The following is a 19,787-nucleotide window of genomic DNA, read 5'->3' as shown; positions in this document are numbered from 1 at the left end:
CTTGTTTTGAAATGCGACAGACTTGTTAAAACTTTACCAAGAAAAATTATGTATCTAAATTGAAATGCATACTGCTGTCATATATAACAAATTAGAATTAAAAATATGTTATATCTATTGTTTTATTATTTTACTCTGCCTAGTTCTAAAAGTGATTAAAATTGACTGTGAGTGTCTATATTACAATATAGACACTCTGCCTTCAAGGAACTTAAAGTCAAGTATAAATAGTACAAGCTAAACAATAATAATAAAAAACAAATTACATTGGAAAGGAATAGTGCAAAAGCTTTCATAGTTGGGCATACGATTAAATAATATTAGTTATAACTAAGAATTCCTTAGTGCCTCCTATCTATTCTTGGTGATTTTTCAGTATGGGCCTCTTTTAACATGAGACCCACCTCCCTCATGAGCAGGTATTATTACTGTGCCCATTTTTGAGATGAAGAAACTAAGTCACTAGAGGAGTTAAGTGACTTAACTTCAATGTTATCTTTGGAGTTAAGATTCAGACCCAGGCATCTAGCTTCAGAGTCTGAGCCATTAAGATGGCTATTTACTGCCATTTTCATTTCAGTTGCCAGAGTAAGTTACACAATGATGAGCTATAGCACTTCTCAGGACTGAGGTTGTGTTAGGTTGATATCATCAGGACCTGCTTTAAGAGGAAGTCCTAAGTGAACTTAAGTAGGCAAGATTGAATAAGCATAATGAAAAGTGAAGAAAAGAGAAGGTGAAAGTTGTATTTAAAGAACAATGGCTAAAGAAAAGGTCAGGAAGGTGGGTATTTGGAGATACAGCTGGAGACACCATTTTAGGGCAAATCATATAGCATCTTGCAAGCCAAAATGAGGAATTAATACTTCTTCATAATAAATTGGCTAAGCCACAGCAAGATTTGGTAGTTAATGACATTTTTAACATATTGCAGAGCACATTGGAAACAAAAGAACACTGCAATAGGAAGAAGGGACCTTTGGGACAAGCAGAGCTTGCTACATAGTTAAGTTGCTCAAAGGAGAGCATAGATGTAATTCTGAGAAGGGCTTCCGTATTCTCCTCTTGGTCCTGAGAGGGGTCATCTAGTCTAGGAAACTGCTCCCAGCCCTCTGTTCTGCGTACCTGAAATCGTTCGTGCATTCCATGGGCATTGCCCGTGTTGTACTCCTGTGATATTTTACTCCTTGTCTCATGTTGCTCTTTCTGTAAGACTCTAAAGGGAAGGACTATGCTTTCCATATTATATTTGCAGCACCTTGCTCAAGCTGAGGCCTAGTGGGTGTTCAATATGTGTTGATACATGGGTATATGGATAAGAGAGTAAATTGCATCTTCTTGATGTTATAGGTGAGGACCCTGTAGTTCAGAGAGGTCAAACGACCTGCCAAAATGGGGAAAAGGTCCTACAACAATCTGTATGATGCACCACATCCTTGTAATTTGAACCATTTCTGTCGAGTGGGATGTGCCATGGTTCTTGTTCTCTAGGACTGTAATCTTACTAAGCTTGCTGCTTGCTACTTGCTTATCAGCTTTGCCAGGCACAGCACTTGGCACTTTATATTCACTCCTCCCAACACCCTCCAGGAGAGAAGAATTATTATCTTTATTTTACTGATGAGGAAACTGAAAGCGTAGAGCGGGGGAAATGCAAAAAACAGAAGTGAGCGAGAAGTAGGAGTTTCCATTGATTTCCAAAAGAAGAAAGGGAAAAAAGGTTCAAAAACAGATAAGAAAGGGGAAGGCAGCCTGCATGTTACTAAATTAACATGTTAGGGTGGCCACATCCTCATTAAAGTTTGGACAAGTTTTTAAAACCCTCTGAGTCCACCCTGCAGGAGTTTGTAAGGACAAGGTGTGAAATGTACATAAGCAGAATGTCTTGCTTCTCATATTTTATTTCTTCAAATTTGGACTTTGAAAGGTTCTGTGGTTTTTCAATTTCAGGAGATGAAGTTTCAGTACACTATGACCCCATGATCGCGAAGCTGGTCATATGGGCTGCAGATCGTCAGGCGGCCTTGACAAAACTGAGATACAGCCTTCGTCAGTACAATGTGAGTCACCTGGAGCCGTAAGAACCCTGATGCTTTTGGTCAACATCAAAAGTCATTCTTTGTTCTTGTCAGAGCCTTAGTCTTGTCACCTTATTTCCACCAGCTGCCTGTATGTCACAAACAAAATGAGTTCCCATGAGGAAATTTCCAATCGATCAGAGTAGTCTTTGAGGACTTCTTGATTTCAGAAAAGAAAGATTGCAGAAGTGAAACTGTTAGGATCAGTGTCAGTGTTACATTTTAGTGAAATCCCAGTCATTCTATAAATAAGGCAACTATAAGAGTATTGTATACAGTCCAGTAACTCCTATCCAAAGGAAAATAATTATGTTCAGTTTCATCCTTTTGACAGTTGGTTATATTTCTATAGCATATTAATTAGGGCAGAAAGTATCATAACACATTGATTTAGCTTCATGGAAGGATTTATTAACCCATGATCTTAAAATTATTACATTGTTAATTTGATCAAACCTCTGATTTCTGTGGCTCCAACTGTAGTGGCCTCCTTGCCTCCTTAGGCACACCCACATGGAGTCATGTCCTCTCTTCCAGAATGTTCATCCCCCATTGATCTCAGGGATCCCTGTCATCAGCCCTCCATACTTCACAGTGATCTTTCCCAGCCTCTCCCTTTAAAAATAGGACCCTTTGCTGTTTTCTATTCCCTTTTAGTTTAAATGTCACATGCTAACAAAAAAACTAGTTTATATTAGATGTTTGTTTAGATATGTGGTTTGTTATATATAGTCTCTCTAGAAAATAAGCGCTTGTGAGGGTAGGGACTTCATCTACTTATTCCTCACTGTCCCCGGGGCTTGGATGCCTAAAAGGTGCTTAGTAAATGGCTATTAAGTAAATGAAGAAATGGATGAATGAATGAATGAATTCACTCAAGACTCATACAGCTAGTTTAATCTCTGATCCTCTTTATTTGGTAGATTAGGGTTAATTTTATATCTTTTTAAAATCAATGTGTAAAATTTGTATTCTCAGGTTGGAAAGAAGTTCCCTTGAGGCCATTGAATCCTATTCCCTCCCCAGTGTAGCAATCCTGCCTGATGTTTGCAGTCATCTTATTTTGTGGAAGTGTTAGTATGCAACTGTTCTTCAGTATCTTGCAAATAAATTTTATTTATGTTTCTTAACTTTTTTTTTTTTTTGGTACTGAGGATTGAACTCAGGGGTGCTTAACCACTGGGCAATATCCTTAACCCCTTTTTATATTTTATTTAGAGACAGGGTTTTGCTAAGTTGCTTATGGTCTCCCTAAGTTGCTGAGGCTGGCTTTGAACTCATGATCCTCCTGCCTCAGCCTCTTGAGCTGCTGGTATTATAGATATGCACCACTGCCCTAGGCTGTTTCTTAACTTTTACCTGTTTCCTAACTGAGTCAATTAAATGTCTCTACACTACCTACTGTAACACCGTTGCCATCTCCTTTATCTTATTAAAATGTAGCTTTAAATGTGAAATTCAGATATATAGTGGTAGATGTGATGAAAGTACATTTTACCACATGATACTGTCATAGGTTTTTCCTTTTTTCTAAGGGTTGTCCACAGTAGAAAATATTTAGGGGGAACAAAAAAAGATGCTTTTCCAACTGGATTGTTTCCCCCACTCAGTAGGACCTGGGCTTTATTCTCTTCCTAGATCGTGGGATTATGTACCAATATCAACTTCCTATTGCACCTGTCTGGCCATCCAGAGTTTGAAGCTGGAAATGTGCACACTGACTTCATCCCTCAACACCACAAAGAACTGCTACCCAGTCAGAGGGCTGTAGCCAAAGAATATTTATGCCAGGCAGCTCTGGGTCTCATCCTCAAAGAGAAAGCTATGACCGATGCTTTCAAACTCCAGACACAAGGTACAGAATGCGTTTTTCTTTCCTCTGCCTGAAACACTTTATGAATCATCATTTGGGTACACTTCCTTTTTTGTATGTCACTCTTGCCTCCCTTTTCTCCTCTCAGTGACTGGTATCATTCCCTGCAGATGTCTTCTTTAGTGTGAAGGAGAGCTCTGCACAGATCATGGATGAACCCATAAACACAATTTCATCCGCTAAGTGTAGCCTAACTAATCCCCTAACCTTGTAGAAATGGGTCTCTTTTCAAACACTACTTCTTTCTTTTAAATTTTTCATTTATGTGTTCTAATCAGTTATACATGATAGCAGAATGCTCTTTGATTCTACTTCTTTCTTTACCTCTTGCTGATGCCTGTGACTTCTGTTGTTCACTTCTTCTTGAGGTCCACTCTGTCATTCCTCTGTCTCTATTAAAAAAAATTTTTTTTAAATCTAACCTATTTATCTTTTCTTATTAGGAGTATTATATATGCCTATCTTTGTATAAGATCCTTTTTTGAAGATCTTTAATTTCTAGATTGATTCAAAATAGTTTTATTTATTTATTTTTAATTTTTTCCCCCTAGTACCAGAGATTGAACCTAGGGGTGCTTAACCACTGAACCATATCCCTAGCTTTTTTAACTTTTTAATTTGAGACAGGGTCTCACTAAGTTGCTGAGGCTAGCTTTAAACTTGCAATCCTCCTGCCTCAGCTTCTCAAGTTGCTGGAATTGCAGGCATGTGCCACTGTGCCCAGCATTCAAGACAGTTATTTTGAAGGCTTAAAATTACAGCTCTAGGGCTGGGATTGTGGCTCAGCAGTAGAGCACTTGCCTAGCAAGTGCAAGGCTTTGGGTTTGATCCTCAGCACCATATAAAAATAAATAAATAAAATAAAGGTATTGTATCCAACTACAACTAAAAACTAAATATTAAAAAAAATGTACAGCTCTGCTTTAGATTTTTACTCTGTTCATTTATTATTAAACGCAAATGCATTTAAATGTGCCCCATGTGAAATTACTAAGCCTGAACTTAACATTGTTAGAATGGAGTGTCCTCTTGCTTTCTTTTTTAAATTTATAACTGGTACAGATATGTGCTTCTAAATATAATGACTTCAATTTAATTAAGCTACTTTGTCCAACAGAGAATGTACCCCCAAACACCTGTAAGTGCTATATCAGTAAAGTAGAACTGTGAAAGAGACCAGGTGAAAGAAAAATAGTGAGTGATAAAGATTTTGGTGACCTGGCATGCATTTGCCCTGTCAAAAGGGAGTAGCCACTGCAATTTATGCCACCAGAGAATGAGAGTTTAGGTTGCAAATATTCTGATTCTCCCAGAGAAGCTTGTATTTCTTGTATCAAATTTTCTAAGATATAAATGGGTATATAAATACAAATAAATGAATATATGACAGAAATGGAAGTACCTAATTTAAATTTAAAACAATAAAAAGAACAAAGAACATAACTGATTCAACAGTTTAGGACCTGTGGTTTATGTTCTTTTGTAAGGTAAATTAAGTAGGCTTGATATTTTAAAATTTGCTTGGAATTTTAATTTTTTTCTAGATCAATTCTCTCCATTTTCATTCAGCAATGGAAGAAGGCTTAACATCTCATACACCAGAAACATGACTCTTAGAGATGGTAAAAAAGGTAAGAAATACCTTATTAAAAGAGAAATATGAGTCATAGAAATATTTCACATTTAACTAAAAAAGACAGTTCAGCCTGGTCATCACCAATCAATTACATTTTTTAAAATACCTGCCCTAAACAATGGAAGGGAATATGCCAAAATTAGAATTGATTGGTTGTTGGTGGTGCAATTGATGATTCTTATTTTTCTTTACACTTTTCTGTTTGTAAATATTCTAAAATATGTCATAAAACATACACAGCAAAACAACTGAGATAAAATATACCAAAATGTTGGCAAGTTTATCATAGGATGATAGGATTTTTCCCCAATTCCTTGTACTTTTTTGCTTTTCAGTAAAAGTGTATTACTTTTAAAAATAAGAAAAACAATATCTAAAACTGTGTCAGAGAGGGAGGATTACCCATTGCTCAGGCAATGTTTTGGATGTTTGAGGTAGAAGTGGATTGCTAAAGAGCTATAATTTATTATGTGCCTTATCACGTGTGAGATTTTGTCTTCACAACAATTTAATGAGGGGGAGTCAGTATTACTCCCACCTACAGATGATGAAACTGAGGCACAGAGGTGAAGTCACTTACTCAAGGATAATAGATGGCACAGCATTATTGACTGCCCACTCTTTCTGATATTGACTCCCATGATTTTTCCAATGGAGAATAATTTTATTACAAACTAATTTGAGTAGTTTCAAAGTAAGGACTGGTTTATTTTAACTGAAGTCAGAAGAGGCTGATATCTAAGCCAGAAGATAGGTAATAAATTTATATCCAGGGTCACATACCAGAGGGATCAGTATCCTGTGATGGCTGGTGACCATATCCCTTCTTCTGTAGGACAGTTTACATGGGAAGCCAGATGGGAGCAGTCATCTGGTGTCCTTGTGAGGTATCCCTTAACTATAAGAGCTACCTTTAAAAAAAAATCTATGTACAAGGTGGAGCCTCTTGCCTACTGATTGTTACTCCCTCTTTTTCTAAACAGAGTAGGATCTTTTCTACTTCAACTCTAGACATTCACTCACTTAGTAACAAATTCTTCATTCACAGAAACTACTTGGATTACAGATCTTTAGCTATTTTCTTATCATGTGCATTACCTTAAATGCATCAGTATATTTTTAAGCTATCATAAGGAAAGTTTGGAAATATCTTTTACATAGTAGTATTGTGCATATGATTTCCCTGTCCATGTTATGCTAATGTGTTTACTCATTTCATTCTAAAAAAGCAGACCCAAAACTTGGGGAATATCTTTCTCTAGAATCCTATATGCTGAATGGAAGTATCAGAAGCAGTAAAATTTCAATTAAACCTCAATTAAACAGAAGAATTGTGTGTGGGATTGTAATTCACTAGATCAACCAATTGTTATTTGGCTAGAATCTTTATTTAAGCAATAAGTAGTGTTTTAAATTATGCTGAATTTTTTAGAATTAAAAAAAGTTTCATGTTAAAATAATGCATACATAATTGAAAAGCTAATATGACTCCTGTTCACTACACCCTTTGGCAGTGTTCTACAAAAATAATCCAGGTCTGAGTGTAGTAGCTTTTAGAAATGTTATAGTGAGCCAGGCACAGTAGCACATGCCTGTAATCCCGGAGACTTGGGAGGCAGGAGGATCAAAAGTTTGAAGCAAGCCTTAGCAACTTAGCAAGGTCCTCAGCAACTTAGTAAGACACTGTCTCAAAATAAAAAATTAAATGGGCAGACAACATAGTTCAGTGTTTATTCCCCTAGGTTTAATCCCCAGTACTAAAAAAAGAAAAGAAAGTTATGGTGAATCTCTGAAAAAATGCTATTCAGCAATGACCATAGGAAAATACACCAAAAGAGCCCTAAGAGCCCCAAAGCATTTAAAAATCAAAAGTAGAATCAACTTTTCATGATCTCAGTGAGAATAACCAAGTATTTCAAATATTGTATTCAAGGCTTGAAATTTTTTCTTACTTTGTTACTTTTAGCCATGTTTTACAGAACCATGCCCAACCCTCAATGATAATAACAGCTAAGATATATTGATTATTTGGTGTGTGTTAGATACTTTGTTAAACACTTTCCAAAGATTATTTCATTTACATTTTCAGAACAGGCCAGTGAGATCAGTGTTATTAATGTCAACTTTGTAAATTACTGATCTCTTTGAGCCAAGGCCAGAGCATAGAGAGATAAGTAATCTTTCAAAAGTGACACTGAAAGTAACTGGTGGAGCCAGCACTTGAAACCCTCACTCCAGGAACATATGCATACTTGCCTCATGCCATGCCAGATTTCCATATCTTATTAAATGTATGAGGGTGTGAAGTTTCTCTGGTGAGTGACAAGAAATATGTAAGGGAGAGAGAAACAAGTTTAATCACTTTATAATGCTTTAAAAGAATTCAGAGTCAATGGCAGTGTCTTTTATATGATTCCACTGGCATTTGTATCAGTTAACTATTTTTCATATTTTATAAGTTGAAAGAACATTGATCGGGTGTAATTCAAGGCATTTTCTTCTAAGAAAGTTAAAGCATGTTGACAAAATGGGTGTGGAGAATTTTCATACACCCAGTACAAAAATCTTTGAAGATATAGATATGCTGAGTGAAGTGGAGAAGAGGGAAAAAATATCTTTGTGCACTTTTTTCTATCAAAAAATTCACCATGGGGCTGGGGTTGTGGCTCAGTGGTAGGGCGCTTGTCTAGCACTCATCGTGAGGCACTGGATTTAATTCTCAGCACCGCATGAAATAAATAAATAAAAAGGTATTATGTCTATCTACAACTAAAAAAAAATAAAAAGAATTCACCATTTGGAAATGTATTGGGAAGATGGATGGGGTATGGTTAACATTGCAGACCCTGGAGTTTTTGTGTATTAGTATTTGACTTTTGTGAACGCTTTTATTACTAAGTTTTTTTTTTTAAACAACTCATGAAGAGAAAACTCACTTTTATCATAAATCAGGATGAGGGGAGAATCATTATATGCAGAAATATAAATGTTTAGAGGAAAGAGTTTATCCTGCCAGGCAGACTTCCCAAAGACAGTGAGCATGGTGTGAAGAAAGCAGGCATGGGGTTTTATTGTGGCTGGGGACAGCAACATGGTGAAGGAGGAGCCATGAGCAGAGGCACAAATGAGGAGTATTGGCCCATTTCCCCATTTATTTTTTGAGCAGAAGTCTGTGTGTGCAGGGGAGAGGTAGCAAATAAGGCTGAGAGGTTGGAGCCGTCAAACCAGGCCAAGTGTTTTGAGTGCACTGGGGACAAGCTAGGAAGCATAAGCTGGAAGGATTGAGATAGGAAGCAGGAAAATCCTGGAGGATCTCCTCAGAGCCATTCAGACCTGAGACAGCCTGGCCTGGGTCAAGGTAGAGCAATGGGAATGGAAAGGCAAGCATGCACAGGACAGGTACGCAGAGGAAAGAATTTGGTAGCCATATGGGGACTGCTGGAGGTAGAAAGCCCAAAGAAAGATGAGGCAAGGATGACAGGTTGTAAGTACAGATGACAAGAAGAAAAGTGGTGCTAGTCATGGAGCTCACAGGCCAGGAGGGGACAATGATTTGTTGGACCCAGCATGATCGTTTTAGGATGCCAGTGTGGCATCCAGCTGGCAGTTGACTAATCAGAGTTCTAGAGAAGTAAGGAAAGTCAGGGATAGAAACAGATTTGAGCTGGCAGCATGAAAGTGATGGTTAAAGTGTCAGGAGGTAATGAAATTATTTTGACCTATGTGCTTCCCCATGATACTTTTTTTTTTTTCCCCTGGTGCTAAGGCTCAAACCCTGGGCTTTGTGTATGTTAAGCATGCATGCTACCCCTGAGCCGTACCCCTAGGCTTCTACAAAACTTGATTTCCAACTCCTAGAGTAGTCTTCAATCAATTCCATATTAATGTAATAATATGAATGATTTCCTATATTTGTATAGTCTATTATTGTTTATAAAGCACTCTCTCACTTATGTAATCATTGTTACATTCTCATACCCACTAAGTAGCTCAGAAAAAAAAAAAAGGCTCAGGGATTTAGTGACTCAAGTCAGGACCACAGAGGAAATCAGAAATTTGGGTCTTAAACCAGAACTTCTATTTATCAATTCATTGTATTCTCTGCTATGACACTGCAGACTTTTTATTGTAGGGCAAATATAGAAAATATTCTACAACTTTAAAAATATCTAAAACTGAATTTTTAAAAAAGAAAAGTTTGAAGTTGAACTTCATTGAAACCTGCCTGCCAGATGCTTTTCTAAGAAAAAGCCTTTATTTCCAGGGAGTTAAAAGATGATGATCCTTTTGTGAACAGCTGGTTATCTTAAGATTGAAAATGAGATTTTGGCATCTCAGTTATTGAATAAGTGAATGTCTTCTAATTTTTCTTTAATTTTCCCCCTTTTCCATAAAGATGTAGCAATAGCTGTAACATATAACCATGATGGGTCATATGGCATGCAGGTAAGCTTTAATCAGGTTTTATTCTACAGTTCAGAGCTAACTCTGGCTTCTCTCCTACTGAACGAGTGTTTTTTGTTTTTTTTTTTAAATCTCTGATTTCTCTTAAGCCTTTGACTATTGTAACTGTAGTTAGAAGAAAGTTATGTGCTTTTATTTCAGACCAGTTTGGAGAAATTACCCCATATATAGTTTCTAACTCTTTGTTTGCTCAGTTTGGCCATGGTTTCCTTAAGAATAAAAACTTGACAAGAAGTAATAGCCTTGAATCAGACATCTAGCAAGCCCTAAAGTTATTTATGTGTTTGCCTCAAAATCAGCAGTTCTCAAGTTTTTGGTGTCAGAAACCCTATACAGTCTTAAAAATTATTGAGACACCTCCCCAAAAGATCTTTTGTTTATGGTAGTCACATCTATACCAAAATTTACCATCTAGAAATTTTAACTGGGAACTTTTTATTTTTTAATTATGGTAAAATGCTCATAACAAAATTTACCATTTAGTCATTTCTAAGCATACAGCTCAATGGCATTAAAATATATTCACATAGTTGTACAACCATTCAACTCCAAAACTTATTTTTTAAAACCTTTTTTTAGTTGTATAAGTGGACACAATACCTTTATTTATTTTTATGTGGTGCCGGGGATCGAATCCAGTGCCTCACATGTGCCAGGCAAGTGCTCTACCACTGAGCCACACCCCAGCCCAAAACTTATTTTATCTTGCAAAACTGAAATTCTGTAGCCATTAAACAATATTAACTCCATTCCCTTTTCCCCTCAACTCCTGAGAACAAGTTCTACCTTTTTTTATTTTTTTAAGTGCTAGGGACTCAAATATTCTAGATTCTATATCCCAACCGTTTTCATTTTTATTTTTGTTAAGACAGGGTCTTGCTTAGTTGCCCAGGCTAACCTCAAACTTGTGATCCTCCTGCCTCAGCCTTCTGGGTAGCTGGAATTAGAGACCTGTGTCACTGAAGCCAGCTAGTAATTCTATTTTTCATGTTTTAAGAGATAGCCATATTGTTTTCTTTAACAACTCTACCATTTTGCATTATGACCAGCAGTGCACAAGGATTCCTTCTCCACATCCTGACTACTACTTGTTAAATTTTTTTTGTTTCGTTTTTGTTATCGTGCATTGTTTTTTTTTAATAATAGCCATCCTAATGGGTATGAAGTGGTATCTCATTTTGACTTTTAATTTGCATTTCCATAATGACTAAGAATATTGAAACTTTGTATGTGGGGGTGGGTACTGGAATCAAATTCATACATGTTGAGCAAATGCTTTATCACCAAGCTGCACCCCAACCTGAGCAGCTTTTTTATATGCTTATTGGCCATTTATAAATCTTCTTGGGAGAAATGTCTCTTCAGGTTCTTTGCCTATTTTTTAATCCAGTTTTTGTTTTGTTACTATTGCATTATAGACCAAACAGAACTTTAAAACCTATGATTATCCAAGAACACATTCCATTAGCCATCAGAAAGATAGTATCGCATAATTTGATTTATATTTTTATTGCTCCTGGAAAATTCCACTGCATACTCATGAAAGGATGAGAGTAAAACAGGGAAATTGTATCTTAGTCTTATTATGAAAAAGTTTGACTTCATGCCCCCCCTCAGATGGGTGTTGGGAACCCCAAGGGATCTACTTTAGTACCTCCAATGTAAAGTTTATGACAGCCCTCAATTAAAATAAGTCCATTAATCCAGGCACAGTGATGCATACCTGTAATCCCAGCAGCTTGGGAGGCTGAGGCAGGATAATTGTGAGTTCAAAGCCAGCCTCAGCAACTTAGTAAGGCTCTACGTAACTCAGTAAGACCCTGTCTCAAAATATTTTTAAAGGGCTGGGGATGTGGCTAAGTGATTAAGCACCCCTGGGTTCAATCCCTGGTACCAAAATAATAACAAGTCCATTACACTGACAAAATTAAATGCTAGAAAGGTTTAAAATGTAAGCATTCAAACAAATTCCTATAATAAGGTACAAATTCAGGGACAGAGTAGATCATTTTAAATATTAGCTAAGAGATTTCAAATCCTGCAAAATGGATTTATCAGTATGTGTCAGATTTCCCAACATTTTGAGATATACTGGTTTTCTTTCTCTGAGATCCATACCACCACGAGAAGTCTACCTACTTTAGTATATGAGAGTTGTAACTCATATTAGTGTTTCTGGTTTGGGGACCTCTCTTATCCCTTGGTAACTAGTAATTGCCATTTGCTCTATCTCAGTTCATGAAACTAAATCCACAAATTTAGAATGTGCTTTTGTGAATCTTTAAAAAAAAAACTGTTTCCAATCTAACCTTTACATCGTGAGAATTTGTCATTCAAATTGCTGTTTTAGAAGGTTACAAAGCAGACTAAAATGTCATATTTAACTTAGGATAGATGAGAACCAATGTATAAAAATGGCAATATGACCTATTTCACCTTAGTCTACGTAATATGTTTGAAAAGAATAGCCATAGGATTTCTACACTAACATCATTGAACTGAATGAAATGAAAAGTACAGAGATTTAAGCGAATTTTCTATGCATAAAAATTTTTTCTCTTGAGTATCTATGAGAGAAGATATTCTTTTAAACAAATTTTCATGTTCTTTTTGTCAGCTTCCTTGAAACATTACATTTGAAATCTGTTCTTTGGCACATAGTCTCTTAAAGTGAGAAAATTGTGGTCAATCTTCTGCTAATTTGTCATCTTAAATCATAACCAAGGCTCATGAATTGGATCTACATGTTGATGAAATGAAAGAAATACCATCTAATTATGTAGTTCTAGCTTTTCATATTACTGACACTGGCATAGGAAAACTAAATTTGACTTTAAACTCAGGTACTCAGAAATGAATACTAACATGTAATATACCCAAATGAATTTCAATAATTTTGCTTAATTTGATTTATATTTTTATTGCTATTCTTTCTATTCTTAAATGAAACTTTATCGATGGTGTTATGCTTTGTATAGCCTTTTTTTTCTTTTAATTGTCTCACTGTCGTTTCTAAGTATTTTGATTCTATTAACTCTGTAGAGTAGTGCACTTACTTCAAAGATTATATTTTTCTGTTTTTTTCCAGATTGAGGATAAAACTTTCCAAGTCACTGGTGATCTTTATAGTGAGGGAGACTGCACTTACCTGAAATGTTTTGCTAATGGAGTTGCTACTAAAACTAAGCTAATTATCCTGGAAAACACTATTTACCTATTTTCCATGGTATGTCTCTTTTTATAATATCACCCTTAGGGTCTGGAACAGAATTGCTTGACCAGAGGCATTTCACTGAAATATCAAAAAGATTCCACTTCCTTTAGCCACCATGGTGATCATTTTTCCCTCAGTTTCCCCTTCCAAATGTGTCTCTTTGCCACATTCTAACCTTCTCTAAGTTCTCTGTTCACTGTTTTATTCACATAGGTTCTCAATATTCGATGCATAATCATTCTCTTCCTTGGAATTCTAAAATAAGACTTGCACACTCCTTGTGAGTCTCCCCTGGTCGTGGGCAGTGTTCTTATAGGGCTTCCCCAGCCATCATCCTTCTGACACTGGAAATTCTGGGGATCTCGGAGGACGTGACCACTGGGAGAAGAGTCCACTGGGCTGAGGGCAGTAGGAAGGCAGGTGGGGTTAATGGTGGTCTCTTGAAGGCTGTGCATGGTCTTGATTGGGAGGCTGCTGCCTGGTGCGTCCCTATCCCCATGTCTGGGCAGAAGGGAAATGCATGATCAGATGTACTTTGGCCTTTTTGGAGTCTCCTCACATTTGGGAACCCTCTTATAGATCACAGTCCTTGGTGATGAGATGACTTCAGTAGTCTATAGTTATTAAACTTACATACATGGAGTCAAGGTTGATCCTACTTTCCCAGGCACTCCTTTCCAGAGTTGACTATTAAAATACAATGGTAAAGGCAGAACATGGAGTAAAGGAGAACAAGAGTTCTGGAATGTGAGGCTGCTTTGATTCAAAATCTGTTCCTGTCTCTTAGCAGCTATATGACCTTGCACAGTTAAACTGGACTTCAGTTCCCCATTTATGAATCTAAGAATAGGACCATCATTATTTCCCTTGTAGAGTTGTTGTGATGATTAATAACATAATTTACATATATATTTATAGATTATACACACACACGAACATACATATACGTGTGTGTGTGTGTGTGTGTGTGAGTGTGTGTATGTGTGTGAAGTTCGTGGGATAGATTAAGAACTTGATTGTGATGGTGCTCCTAAAAGTCGCTTCCAGGCAGTGGCTGTTACCCACAGTTATATGCTTTAATTCTTTAATTCCTAGTGAGATGTGTATGCCATTACTCCTTCATAATGGGAAACCAACACCAAGAAAAGTTTAGTGATTTGCTCAAGGTCACAAAGCTAGATTAGAACCCAGTGTTCTGATTAGAACCCACTGTAAGAAATGACTGATGACTAACAGTTAACAAATAACTTGAAAAACATCTTAACTTCAGGTTTATTAGTAAAACACAGTGATAGGATTTGATTTATATTTTATTGATTTCATTTTCAGATCATTTTCTTTTTATAGGAAGGAAGTATCGAGATCGGCATTCCAATACCCAAATATTTGTCTTCAGCAAGCTCAGAAGGAATTCAGGGAGGTACCATAGCTCCTATGACTGGAACCATTGAAAAGGTAATCACATGGCATCTGTAGGCCTTGTTACTGCCTTTGTTGAACTTCGTCATATATATTCTTTTCCCTCTCTAAATCATGCTTATTGGAAAGCATTTGTTCAAGAAACTAAGATTCAAGTTCTGTATTTCAATCTTAGTTGAAAATATCTATTTACCTAATTTATGATAAAGATTACTGTTTGTTTTTAGTGTTTTTTTAGTTATAGATAGACAAAATACCTTTATTTTATTTATTTATTTTTATATAGTGTTTAGGATTGAACCCAGTGCCTCACACATGCTAAGTGAATGCCCTACTGAGCATTGTATATGCCAAACACCTCCTCTAACTTTGAGCTACATTCCAGCCCAAGACTGCTGCTATGTTTTGTTTTGGTTTTGGTACCAGGTACTTAGGGACACTCTGCCACTCCGCCACATCCCCAGCCTATTTGGTATTTTATTTAGAGACAGGGTCTCACTGAGTTGCTTAGCACCTCTCTTTTGCTGAGGCTAGCTTTGAACTCGTGATCCTCCTGTCTTTGCCTCCTCAGCCACTGGGATTACAGGCGTGCCCCACCATGCATGGCTTTTGTGTGTGTGTGTGTGTGTGTGTGTGTGTGTGTGTGTATGTGTGTGTATATGGTCTGGGGATTGAACCCAGGCCTTGTGCATGCGAGGCAGGCACTCTACCAACTGAGCTAGATCCCCAGTCCTACTGCTGCTGTTTTTGAAGGTGGGAATTTATATCAAAGTACAAATAATTTGGGTGTGTAGCTCAGGGCCCTGGGTTCAATAAGTAAAAGTGTATAAGTAATTCAAATTGTGATTAAAATGAAACATTCACCAAGCATTATCCAAAAAGGCTGGGCTTTAATGTCAAATTTAATGGCAAGTAATTTTGTCATGAATTGACACATGGGCACAAGGCGGCTGAGACAGAAGGATCGCAAGTTCAAAGCCAGCCTCAGCAACTTAATGAGGCCCTCAGCAACTTAGTGAGACCCTATCTAAAATTTAAAAAAAGACTGACAATGAAGCTCAGTGGAAGAGAACCCTTAGGTTCAATCCCCAGTACAAAAGAAAAGAAAAAGAAAGAAAGAAAGAAAGAAAGAAAGAAAGAAAGAAAGAAAGAAAGAAAGAAAGAAAGAAAGAAAGAAAGAAAACAGGCAATAATTCTTTATAATCACCTCCCAGAGGCCCAATTCCAAATAATGTCACCTTGCAGGGTAGGATTTCAGCATATGAATTTTCAGGGACACAAATATTCAGATCAAAGCAGAGACTGATATAACTTCAAACAGTGGTAGGTCAGTAGTCTCCTTTTATACACTGGAATACAAAAGAGTTTTCCCAAATGCATTTAAGTCATAAAAATTCAACTATATTTTCTTGGTACCCAAAAAAGAAAAGAACTATTTAAACAATGTGGGTGATTCTTACCCACTGTGGTCCTCTGGGAATATTTGCTCCCAATGGGCTTTAATCTAAGAGACCTAGATCTGCCTTTAGCCAGTTCAGTCTTGGTTCCCACAGGCCTCTTGCAGTGTAGCATCCCTGCAGAGAGTTAGTCTTAAAGGGTTTTTTGTTTGTTTGTTTGATTGGTTGGTTTTTGTTGTTGTTGTTGTTTTGTTTTTGGTTTGGGTTTTTTTTTTTTGTGTGTGTGTATGTGATGGTGTTCTGTTGTTGTTTTTGTCATTGTTATTTATTTTTGCAGTGCTGAGGATTGAACCTAGAGCCTTGTGCATGCTTGGCAAGTGCTCTACTATTGAGCTACATCCCCCACCCTAGTCTTACTTTACAAATAGCCATTTCAGTTAAGTGCTGTGGCCAGCATCTGTAGTCCTAGTAACTCAGGAGGCTGAGTAATAAGGATTGCTGGAGCCCAAGAATTCAAGACCAGCCTTGGCAACACTGTGAGACCCCATCTCAAGAAAAAAATTAATAATTAGAAATAGAGCCAGGCATGGTGGCCCATGCTTGTAATCCCAGCAACTCCAGAGACTGAGGCAGAAAGATCACAAGTTTGAGGCCATCCTCAGCAACTTAGTGAGGCCCTGTCTCAAAAAATAAAAAGGGCTGAGGAGGTGACCCAGAAATTGAGTTCCCCTGGGCTCAATCCCTGGTACCAAAAAATAATAATAATTAAAGATAGACATTTTTCCCATAACTGACCCTAACCCCAAACAGTGATTCATTGGGCAGTACTAAAGCATCACCTACGGTTGGATGATTTGTGGAGCTTTTGATTGTGCTTCCTCCTTTTCATAATTTAGCTCTGCCTTGTGACTTTAGAACCTAACTTCACTGTTTCCAAGAACTTTTTGGTAACCTTGTTAAGCAAAAAGTCAGTGAGACATAGGATCTTGAGTTCATTTGAACATGTAAAAGAGAAAGTAGAAATACTTTTCTGGGGTTGCTAATAAATTTAATTCTCTCAAATGAGGGTTATCTACATTCCCGCTACACACTCCCTGAGGACTTGAAACAGCTATCCTAGACAACCCCAAAATAGTCAAGGCCCTCATTTATCCCTCTATCCCTGTCTGTGATAGAGACATTTACACATATTAGTCCTTCCTTGTATTGATGTGTCTCAATTGTACATTCATTAAAAAAACTAAAGAATACCAAGATATATAAAGTGTCTTACTTAAGCAAGACTAGATGATTTGGGAGGTAGGGATTGTGGCTGGCAGGGCTGTCCCCTGGCAGCCGTGCCTCAACGCTGTATTGACCTGGAAATCTCCAGTTTATGCCAGGACATTTGACTTAGGAAGACAACACTACCACATGGACACATACTTCTGTTTTGTATGTTTAAATGCCAACTCTAAAGACAAGGAAGGAGCCAGGTATGGTGGCTCATTCCTGTAATCCCAGTGGCTCAGAAGGCTGGGGCTGAAGGATCATACACAAGTTCAAAGCCAGCCTCAGCAATTTAGCGAAGCCCTAAGCATAAAAAAGGGTGGGGAATGTGGCTCAGTGCTTAAGCACCCCTGAGTTTAATCCCTGGTACCCAAAAATTAAAAAATAAATTAAAAATAGAGACTATGAAGAAACTTTCTGTTTTAAATATTAAATGTGTAACTCTGAATTCCTAGGTTTTTGTAAAAGCTGGTGACAAAGTAAAAGCTGGAGATTCTCTGATAGTTATGATCGCCATGAAGATGGAGGTATGTGAAATCATGAGTTCAGTTGCCAAGTAAACACTGCAAACTCTCAGACCTAATTGTTCTTTTGCCTTATTTTATGAGTAAATATCATTTTAAATATCAAAAGCCATGGATTGGCTAAGCATTCATTTCAGGAAACAGAACTAAACCATCCTTCTTGTAAATACATTTTCATTTTAATTTTGTGAAATTGCACCTGTCCTTTTCTGATTATGGAGTTATCATTAGCTTGGAATCAGGCAATAACCCAGCTGAATGTTAATCATTAGTATTTTCTAAGGCTAAACTTAGCAAGCCAAGCATTAGTATCAAAGTGAAAACCTCCACCAAGTTAAATCAGCTGGAAATTGTAGGTGAATGGTTCTCATCCTTGAACAAATATTACATTCACCTGAGAAGGTTTTCATGCTAAGTGGAAAAAGTGAGGCTCAGAAAGTCAAGGGACAAAGATTTTCTCTCTTATGTGGAAGCTAGAGAAAAGGGGGATCTCACAAAAACAGAAGGAAGATCAGTAGAGTAAAAACCAGCAAAGAAAAGGCAAGGGAGGAGGGAAGGTATATGAGAAGAACTGGGGAATGAAGTTGGCCAAATTATGCTATGTGCATGTATGAATATGATCACAGTGCATTCCAATTTTTTATATAACTATAATGCACAAATTAAAAATAGCACAAGTAGCTCAGTGGTAGAGCATTTGCCTCACATGTGTGAGGCACTGGGTTCAATCCTCAGTACAATATAAAAATAAATAAATAAAATAAAAGTATTGTGTCCATATACAACTAAAAATATTTTAAATAGAAGGAAGATCAATAAAGTAAAGGAAGGGGATTAAAGGAAAAGGGGATAGGACTGGAGATCAAAATGGAGAAAACTATGTTTTCTCTGTATTACATAATTTCTCTTTTTAAATTTTTTTAAATTTTTTTTATTTCTTACATACATGACAATAGTGAAGTGCATTACATTCATAATTATCCATTCACAGCATAATTTTTCGTAACTGTGTATGTATTACACAATTTCAAAACAACTGTTCACATTTTTCATTTTTGTCAGACTTTTTTGACTTGTTATATATTCAGTCCTTGTTAGTACTGCAACCATTGTTTGTCATGTCTTGTCTTTGCAGCATACCATAAAAGCTCCAAAGGATGGCACGATAAAGAAAGTATTCTACAATGAAGGTTCTCAGGCCAACAGACATGCTCCTTTAGTAGAGTTTGAAGAAGAATTTGATCAAAGGGAATCAGTATAAATTCCATCAAAGAAATGGTCAACTGAGCAGTATCTTTTCTGTACTAAAAACAGAAAGCACCTCCTGTTCCTCCCTGGATCTCATAAACAGTTTTACTAAATAAATGATTGTGCGATTGTGCTAAAATGTTTCATATTTGAGAATCATGCTCTTGGGTCACAAATGCAACAAATTATCTCAGAAAATTTCATACCAATAAAATTGAATTCTAGGTTTTTACTGGAAGCCAGTGTTGTTTGTTTCTGCCTCAGATTTTACACAATGTAGTATCTTTAAGGAAGGAGGAGTGGCACCTTGATCAAAAGAGAATGATTAAAACAGAAAAGGTCATTTAATTAAATGAATTGCTTCCCAGTTATAATTGTGATAAAAATTGAGAGTAACATATTTTAGAGACAGATGCCATAGAACTAAACTCAACCAAGGTTTTGTATTGAAAATAGTAACTTATTAGGCAGTTGAAAGACATGAATGTTATTTATTTCTAGTCCTTGTGATTAGAAAGTTTCTCTCTAGACCGCTTCTGCCTTTATTGTACTGTCCTTTCCTCAGCTTGTAAAAAAAAATGTGTACTATGCTACAATATATTATTTATTAATATTTAATTTGAGTAGATTTGAAAAACATAATTTTATAGAATGGATAAGAGCAG

At 36.7% G+C, this 19,787-nt stretch overlaps 1 protein-coding gene across 1 annotated transcript in view; it reads left to right on the top strand.

Annotated features, from left to right (window-relative positions):
• Mccc1 (methylcrotonyl-CoA carboxylase subunit 1) overlaps positions 1–19,342 on the top strand; it is a 58,071-nt gene extending 38,729 nt beyond the window's left edge. Inside the window, exons 12-19 of the mRNA XM_077794274.1 lie at positions 1,951–2,060; positions 3,717–3,933; positions 5,496–5,582; positions 9,984–10,033; positions 13,140–13,277; positions 14,613–14,720; positions 17,806–17,877; positions 19,010–19,342. Of these exons, the coding sequence (XP_077650400.1) occupies positions 1,951–2,060; positions 3,717–3,933; positions 5,496–5,582; positions 9,984–10,033; positions 13,140–13,277; positions 14,613–14,720; positions 17,806–17,877; positions 19,010–19,135 (908 nt within the window). The 3' untranslated portion in view covers positions 19,136–19,342. The remainder of the gene's footprint in view (positions 1–1,950; positions 2,061–3,716; positions 3,934–5,495; positions 5,583–9,983; positions 10,034–13,139; positions 13,278–14,612; positions 14,721–17,805; positions 17,878–19,009) is intronic.
• Positions 19,343–19,787: the final 445 nt, after the last annotated feature.

The sequence above is a fragment of the Urocitellus parryii genome, chromosome 2 (genome assembly GCF_045843805.1).
Source record: "Urocitellus parryii isolate mUroPar1 chromosome 2, mUroPar1.hap1, whole genome shotgun sequence".
NCBI classification, from domain to species: Eukaryota; Metazoa; Chordata; class Mammalia; order Rodentia; family Sciuridae; genus Urocitellus; species Urocitellus parryii.
Note: the sequence above shows the minus strand (reverse complement) of the source record. Positions and strands in the feature narration are given on the sequence as shown.